At 28.1% G+C, this 8,942-nt stretch overlaps 1 protein-coding gene and 1 long non-coding RNA gene across 3 annotated transcripts; one reads left to right on the top strand and one right to left on the bottom strand.

The window, feature by feature from the left end:
• Positions 1-1,950: 1,950 nt before the first annotated feature.
• On the top strand, positions 1,951-2,653 carry LOC101492262 (uncharacterized). Its single transcript, XR_189400.4, has 2 exons — positions 1,951-2,276; positions 2,397-2,653. It is a non-coding gene; the product is annotated as an uncharacterized lncRNA (long non-coding RNA).
• Positions 2,654-6,154: 3,501 nt separating this feature from the next.
• Positions 6,155-8,470, bottom strand: LOC101492477 (uncharacterized). Of its 2 annotated transcripts, none has more exons than XM_004489267.4 (6): positions 8,325-8,470; positions 7,383-7,462; positions 7,203-7,294; positions 6,957-7,093; positions 6,694-6,775; positions 6,155-6,556 (listed from the first exon to the last, which is right to left on the bottom strand). In XM_004489267.4, the coding sequence occupies exons 2-6, from the start codon at positions 7,417-7,419 to the stop codon at positions 6,443-6,445; spliced, it is 462 nt and encodes a 153-aa protein (XP_004489324.1). In that variant the 5' UTR covers positions 7,420-7,462; positions 8,325-8,470; the 3' UTR covers positions 6,155-6,442. The 2 variants fall into 2 exon arrangements, with proteins under 2 accessions (XP_004489324.1, XP_073221033.1); XM_073364932.1 differs by having other exon boundaries at positions 7,383-7,471; positions 8,325-8,439.
• Between the last annotated feature and the right edge of the window lie 472 nt (positions 8,471-8,942).

Genomic DNA, 8,942 nt, shown 5'->3' on the forward strand with positions numbered 1-8,942 from the left:
TGAGGATCTATCAATAGCTCAAAAGCACATGATCAAGGCTAAAAAAGAAGATTGACAATTCTTTGTGTAGACTTAGAAAAAAAGTTTCCTTAAGCATTAAGAGTCAAATCATTTATATAAGATTAAGACAAAGACAACAAAATTAAATTGTGGAACTAAAGTCCATAATATTACATCTTTTAGATGTAAGTGTAGGAGACATCTAAAGACAATTAAGTGAATTATTCTCCGATTTCTATTAATTTCCAATCTAAGCATTAATTCTATTTCATTGAATACCAACTAATTTGATCATGAATTTATGTGAAAGTATTTTGAAATGAGATTAGTTTAATTAAGTTTTGATAATCTATTTTCACCGATTCACAAAATTGATATTTTATTTTAAAATTTGACAGTTTTAATCATTTTATCAAATTTTTTGACTAGAAAAAAAAAATAAATATTTGACATATTTTAAATGAACACATGACGTAGAATCATCTAGATGTATTAATTATTTATATGTGATTAATTAAATTACAAATATGAATAATTTCAGAAGTTGAAATTAAAATTCTTAGAGATTTTGTGTTGTTGCAATTTCATGAATATTAATTAATAATTAAACATCATCATATTACATGCTACATCATTAAAAATGTATCTAGTCACTATTTTTTAATTAAAAATTAAAATCTACAGAAAAGATCAAAACTGTTTGATTTTGAAATAGGAGGATCAATTAATAAATCAATAAAATAGATTATATATATATATATATATATATATTTCAAAACCTTCAATTTTAAAGGCTAAATCAGTAATTCAATTTTTAAAAAAATTGGAGTTGGAGGAGTGCGTGTATGAATTAACAACGAATAGAGAAAAGTGAGGAGATGGAAATTGAAAATGAAAGAAATTGACTAGTTATAGCAAATGGCAAAATGATGATGATGATAATTAATTATAGTTGATACGGAAGTGCTTTTGATGCCTTTAATATTTACTATATGAATATATTGATTCATGTCTCTATCAATAACATGACTTTGGTTATTAGGGATATTGTTCCTCAAGTCAGTTCTTGCTCCCCTCAAGGCATGGTGGTTGATGGACCTCACTTGTGGGCCAACTCCACATAGAGTTCAATTCACACTTGCCTCTTTTTATACAAGCCCATTGGGTCACATGCTTTTCTTTTTCTTTTTCATTTTTTATATACATAATCTTTTTACACATACATATAACAAGACATCAATGTTTTTAAAGTATTTACATGAGATCCAATCGACAAGATTTCCATATCATGATTCAGTTGGTTTAATTGGTTTAATCATGGTTAAACAAGATGATTAGTAAATAAAAAATAAATAAATAAGTATTTTTGTTGTTGAAAAAAATAAATAAATGAACATTAGGTTTAATTTGATTCAACTTGATTCATTTAAACTTTGATCGACTTAAAATTAACTGATATCCCGTTTTAAAATAAAACATTGTACTATATAGATATTGATAGAGAGATTTTGAAAAATAAATCATGACATGATTTGATTACATGCAATGTGTAAAAATATTATGCATTATCGATGTATAATAATTAATTTTCAAATATTTTAAAAATTAAATTAGAAATAAAACTAATATTGCATTGTATAAAAAAAAAAGATAGAATTAGCAAAACCTTTAATTTATAGTTCAACTATTTTTAATTGTTCAAATTAAAATAAAATTATGATCAAACCATTCAAATAAAAACAAAAAGATAATATTAATTTATAGATCATGTGATATGATTAAATCTATCGTATGATTTTTAAAATATTATTTTTTTCTTCTCATTCCTTAGACTTTTTTAAGGCACATAAATAACAAACATAGCACAATTAGACTTTTTTCCTCTTAATAAATAAATAAATAAACATAGCACAATCATTTCTTGTTTGTTTGATGAAACCATACCACAATCATGATAATAATGCTTTTGTCACTTTTTAGAATGTGTCCCCATATGCTATTGTGTTTTAATTTAACAAATTCTATATTGTATGATTGATTGTGGGACCCAAAAAATGAGTAAAAGTAAAGTGGCTGACTCAAAACCATGAAAACATGATTGATGATAAATGATAATAATTCTCACTTTTGCCAGAGAAACATCATCATAGTGCTGACAACATAAACAAATGCATGTGTGTCACTTACCACTTTTTATGAGTACAGAAGCAAGTAACAAACTTTCCTATCTTTGGGTTAACAACTCAACACCTTTCAAATGATGCTCCACATTTCAAGTCAGTATCACATTCATTTTTTTCCCTTCCCATTATTTTGAAAAGTTGTTCCTAGTCTTATAATTTGTTTGGTCATATGAATAAATATCTTGGTTTTTGATAGTGAACATGTGTGTGTAGATCAGAACTTCTATGGTAAGGAAAAGAATATTGTTTTCACTTTGATCATGGATAAGAGGCAACAATCTAGAGAGACACACGATCATGCACTCAGGTGATCTCAATCGTTCGGGTATAATAATTTTTAGATTTAATATGTGTACATTGAAATTGTGTTTATTTAACTCTTTATATCTCAAACTATAGTTTTAGGATATGTTTGTGTTGGCATTGATTCTTGTTATATAAGTGATAATGTTATGAGATTTCATTTGACATGTTTGGTTTTGATGCATATTAACTATTTTAGTAGTATAATTCATAGAGAGATTGAATTTGGTTATTATATGAAAATTTTAATTTGATGAATATATAATATCAAGAGGATTATTTGGTCGTCAATATAACTTCTTGTTGGTTGTGGTATTTGTTCCTCTTCCTTTTTTCATATTGGTGTTAAGATTTGGTATATTTTTCTACTTTCTTTGAATATTTACAATTGTACTTGGCACATTAATATGACTTTATATTATGCTTCTTTCTATTTGGAAAATTTTAATATGGTTGTAAGATTTTTGAATTTGGATGACTTTTTCTAGAACACACGTCTGTTCAAAATTTCAAACATAATTTTGATCTATTTTGGGGAATATAGAACTAGTAATAATTGAACATTTCCCAAAAGTACTAATTCAATTTGTACAAAAAGTCAACAATCTGACAAAGTTTCATTCAATGTACACTACTTTATTCTTCATACATTTCAAAAACTTTCATTTGGAACCATCAATTTCACATTTTGAGAGAACATAGCAATCAACTTAGACTTATTAGCCAATCAGTATTCTGTGCTGCTCTATTGGATATTTTGAATTTTCTGATTTTGCTTTTGGCTTTTTATGTATCAATCACTGTTTGAATTTCATGTTTCAACACTGTGTTTGTTTCTTGAGCTTTGAATGATCATAAAACATAGAGATAGACATTAACATATAGTTAAAATTAATAATTTGAAATGATTTTGAAAATAACTGCATGTGTCGTTGTCAAACACAGACACTTGTTAGACATCAGATACAACTTTCATATGAAATGTCAATGTCGATGCTATGTAACATTATAGAATCCAAATTTGTTTTGTAATATTTTGTATTGATGAGTTTCCTTAGCCATACACAGATCCTTAAAGATCTCCTTTTGTAACTCAAATGGAAAATTTTCCAATTTAACAAATTATATATCATGATAGGAATAGTTGATGTTGTATTCTGAGACTCAAAAAAAAGGGGACAACTATGATACTTAGTGAACAATCAACAAAGAGAAAGGTCATTCCTTAATCATTTGGTTCGATGATCCATCACTAGTCAATGTGTATCAGTAAATATATGTGACAGATGTTAACTCGTTACGTAGATCTTAATTATCATAAGAAATTAATTAGTCTCTACAATTATATGCATAAATACTATTACAATTCTTGATTTAAATTATTGATAAAAGAGAAATAGATAAAAATAAATTGAATAATATAGATAATAGATAGAGTTGTTTACATTAAATAATATATAGACTTATGTAGTCAATTATATAAATATATAATTAGTGTTAAATAACTAACTAGATATAGCCAACAAATTAATTTATCTAAGTAACCAATATTGGATCAAAATTTCTGCTATCTTCTTAATAATGTGTATTGTGAATGCCAAATTGGATCTAGCTAGTACTTGAATAGGGCATTTGTTTAAATTAGTTTTATTGATTTCATAATCAATAATCTATACTAAGCTGAAAATGTGATTGGCCTAGGAAAATCATAATCTACACTAGGGAAAGGTGGAAGGTAACTTTTTTTTACCATGCCACTATTTACCACGGTTTTCAAGTTTAGTAGTTCTATTCACATTACTGATTATGAAGACTGGAAAACAGTTGTGACTTTTTCATGAAAGGTCATTGCAAAACTGAAGCTTGATATGAAGAGAACTAGACATATCAAGGGATGGATAGCTAGCACATTTTCAAACTATAAATATGCACATACCATGCCATCCTTCTCCATATTTTTTAATTTGTACTATATTATTGGTGTTGATATTATGCCAAATTCTATAGCCATTTGTGAGAGCCAAAATCAAGTGAAATAATAAGTCAATTCAAAACAAATTTGTGAAGTTTTTTATTTTACGAAGTATTGGGATAAAGAATCGTAGTAATCTAAAGTTTGATTAAAAGATAAGTTAAATTTGATCAATTATTATTTTAGTAAAGGATCATACTTGAATACTCCCAACCAATTCGATATTCTCTTTATGGGTAAACCAAAGTTGTATCATGTATACAACTGCAAAAATTAATTTCTTGAAGCAACTATTGAGATCTTAAATAAATTATTGAATTAACATTTAATTAAATAATATTTGAGACTAATAGAACATATGTGGTAACCAACATGGGGTTGAGAGTGTTGGCAACATGGACTCTCCCATAGAAAAAGGATATGATTTTGATTTGTGGAGTTGTCCGTTTGAGAGATAACCTAACCTTGTGTAAAAAATATCAAATTAAGATAGTTTAAGATATGTGGTAATTGTTAGCAACTACTTTTTTAAATTTATGGAAATCTTGAGAGTTCAAGTTTTCCGGAACAAGATGTGTATTGGAAAATTTAAAAAAAGTTTTCCGTAATATAACTTATGTATCGAAAAATTTAAAATTTTCCGGTACAAAATACTTTTTTTTTGAAAAAAATATAATTTTTAAACTACCTACCGGAAAACTTGGGGATTTCAAGTTTTCCGGAACAAGTTGTCGAAAAACATGAAAAAGTTTTTCAGTATAGAACATTTTTTTTGAAAAAAATTTATTTTTAAGTTTCTGGAAAACTTGGAGGTTTCAAGTTTTCCGGAACAAAATGTGTATCGAAAAACTTAAAAAAAGTTTTCCGAAAAAAAAGAAAATTTTGACATTCATTTATGTATCGGAAAACTAATAGTATTGTGAGTGAAAATGAATTTTTTTAATATTTATACGGAGTAAAAACGTCATTTCATAACATTTATGGGAGTAGGAGTATAATTTGAAGGGTACAAAGTATAATTTTCGGAAATGTTCCAAACTATAGCAACACTAACCCATAAACATAACCCAAGTCAACACAGCCCACCTACGGTTTGGGCCACAGCAGAACAGTTTTGTGAAAATTGAATTTCATACCTCCACATTTTGATCATTACCCTCATAATTCTTAAGAAATTTAACTTTATCCCTATTATTTTTATCTCTTTTTATTGAAAATGTTTGGATCCATTGTTTATCCAACACAAATACAAAATTTCTAGTATGGAATTTTGTTTTCCAAAAATTCGGTTTAGAAGTTAACATACCGGAAAATTTAATTTTGAAATATTTGTATTAGGGATGAAACTAAAACATATAAGACCAGGTTTTGAAAGGCTTGAACCTGTCTAAGATTAATTTGTTCGGCATGAGTCTGACCTACTGCTTATTATAGGTTTTTTTTTGTGACATTTTTGAAAAGTCTGTTTTGACCTGAAAATCTATTTCACATTAAAGTATTAAAATATTATATTTTATATTTTTCTAAATAGGCGAAACTAGACCTTTATACATAGCCAAATCTAATAAAATTATAAGTAACAAGTATAAAACAACCTTCCAAAAAAAAAATAAAGAAACAAAATAAATCCATAATTAGCAAATTTAAAATAACAAATACTAATATTAATAAATAATAATAAAAATAACAATGTTAATAACTAATAATAAAACATATATATAGACCGATTGATCAAGTCTAATACACTTTTATAAGCCTGAACCTGATTTGATAAATGCAAGTCTAATAACAAGATTCTATGCAATGCAACCAATTTCTTCACATGAAACAACTCCTTTGATAAAAGCAACTTGAATAACTTAATCATTTCACGTTCACAAAATGAGTCGATAATTACATGCTAACAAGGATGGACCTAAAGAGATTACAAGCATCTGAAGTAAAATGCTTAAATAGCAATGGCAACATGAGCAGTACTTCACAGTTATGTGCTCTTCCGAAGAGCTAAAGCCAAAAGGTAGCTGAGAGCCGAATCGACAGATGATAATGCAATAAGAAGCAGTGCAACAATAATAAGAGTCAGTGTTGCAGTCCTCAGCTGCCAATGATTGATAAAGATATATAAGTAGCCATTCAACACATTGTTATTATAAATTAATTAAAACGATATTAAAGTAATGGGAACCAACCATTATGATTTGTAACTAAAAATAATAGTAAAGTAATGAGACATACTGTATTACTAAAGCTTGGCCACTCTATGTACTTCAGCTGGCTAGGTTGCTCAATCAAAAATACAGATAAAGATTTTAAACCCCTGCAGATAAAATAAAAACAGATTGTAATTTGTAAATATGATTGTATTTTTCAGTAATTAAAATAAACTCAAAAGAGTGATTTGTATTTTTTCATCATATATTCAATAAACAACAAGAACAGGTGACAGGTGATTAACTACACTGCTGCACTTAGATGACAAAATGAAGTTTCACAAATACCATAAGGATTCTTTGATGAATGTTAGCAAAAAAGGCTCATCAGGCGAATCATCATAGCTTATATGGTAATGGTCATTTCTTGAAGAAGTGGTCGCAATATGGTTTGAATATTTTTGTTTTATCTTCGCTCTACAAATCTGCCAATACAAAGCATGTAATCTGAAATGATAAATAACCACTAGAAACACATTGAAAGACTATAAAGTGAAGGATAGAAAAAAAATACAGAAATGAGGAAATAATTACTATTTGTGGTGTAAGAGAAACATGTCTGTGATAACAACCAACTCTCACTGGAAACTTTGATGGCAGAAAAGGAGTACCTTGATGAAGGAAACCTACAACATATCAAGAAAAATGAAGTTAAACAGGAAGCAAATTAGCATTCATGTGTAGAACAAACCAATATATAGTTAGAATAAAAACCTGAATAGTTTGTTGGTAACAGAGAAAGAATCATCATTTAAGATTCAAATCTTTGCTAATCGATCATAACCAATTCAAACCTGCACAACCTGACTTGGTTATAAAAGCTTTATGATACATCAATTTGTTTCAAAGTGAAAAAGAAAATGTCTTTGATGCGATTGGATGCCAACTATAAATCAATAAACACACAGTAGGCATATATAACCATATAAAAAACATATGAAAAATAAACAAGTCTTTAATGCAATGTTTTAAATATTGAACCAGACACCTGACTGGCAAGACCTCTGGGTCATGGTTCAACTGTGTATGAACCAAGACTAAACCGCTGTTGAACCACTCAAATAATCAAACCATATACAGTGCCGGTCCACGGCACGACCTTATGAACTATCCGATTCGATTCAATTTTTAAAACATTTCTTTGATGTGTTTAACATTGTCAAACAAAAGAGGTTTGTTCAAATTCTGCTATACTACAATGCTATAGCACTACTATAACCTCTATTTAACAACACTTTGTACTAGCGCATATTACAGAACAATAGCAGTTTGTTAAAATTTTGCCGCGCTATATCACTATGACTGCAATTCGACAACACCGGTTCTATGAATAGCTCGTGTGATTGATTCTCATCGGTCCGGTCCTAAGATATTCATTACAATCATTTACAAGTCACGATTTCAAGGCTACAGTGCAAAAACCACATGAAAATCAATCTAAAATAAGAGAAAAAAATCAAGTCACAATTTTTGAAAAAAAATCCATTGTCCTCCTCCTTCAGAAAATAGACACGATGTTGTGAATCGTGGCGCTTTATTTAGCGCCCAAGTGTGGATTGCAATGTGGAGTGGAAGCTATCGCTGCTGCAAAAGGCGATCGAATCGAGACGGGAAGGAAAATACGAAGAAAAGGAAATAAGGAAGAAATGTTCTCACCGTTTTAATTCGGGTGTCGGCAAACTCCGGTTGCGGTTTCCGGCGAGGTTTAGCGTTTCTCGGTGACTCCAAATTGTTTTTGATAGAAGGGCAAAGTGGCTGCGGCTGCATTTTGTTATCCGCTAGCAACATAATCAGTAAAAAGTCAAAATATCGACATAAATGAATTTTTTTAAATTACTTTATTTAACTATAAATCAGATTAAATGTAAATTTGATCTTCTATTTTATTGTACGAATAGATAAATTTGTCTTTCAATATATAATAATGAGTCAAATTAATATTTGAATTTTATAAATTAGTGTATATATCTTTAAAATTATAAAATAGTAATAATTTATACACTATTATATTTATTTATAAATTTATTTATTAGATAACAAAATTTCATTAACAAATTTATTTTTAAGAAGATGATATTGACGTGGGATGGATAAACTACATACTCAATTGCAGCGTCACATCAAAATATACAACTACAAAAATTTGATATTTTACTATTTCAATGATATATTTAACAATTCACATTATTTATGAACTAATTTAATCGACATTTATAATTTCATGGACTAATTTGCATATTCACTCATATTTTATCCAAATTTAACTTTTAATCC

Source organism: Cicer arietinum, chromosome 2, assembly GCF_000331145.2.
Source record: "Cicer arietinum cultivar CDC Frontier isolate Library 1 chromosome 2, Cicar.CDCFrontier_v2.0, whole genome shotgun sequence".
In the NCBI taxonomy this organism is placed as follows: Eukaryota; Viridiplantae; Streptophyta; class Magnoliopsida; order Fabales; family Fabaceae; genus Cicer; species Cicer arietinum.

Excerpts from the sequence above, each read along its gene's own strand:
- LOC101492477 (XM_004489267.4), bottom strand. The coding sequence starts at position 7,419 with ATGATGATTCTTTCTCTGTTACCAACAAACTATTCAG. Across the intron at positions 7,094-7,202 it reads TTTCTCTTACACCACAAATA|ATTTGTAGAGCGAAGATAAA; the intron begins GTAATTATTTCC and ends TTGTATTGGCAG. Across the intron at positions 6,776-6,956 it reads TTCATCAAAGAATCCTTATG|GGGTTTAAAATCTTTATCTG; the intron begins GTATTTGTGAAA and ends TTTTATCTGCAG.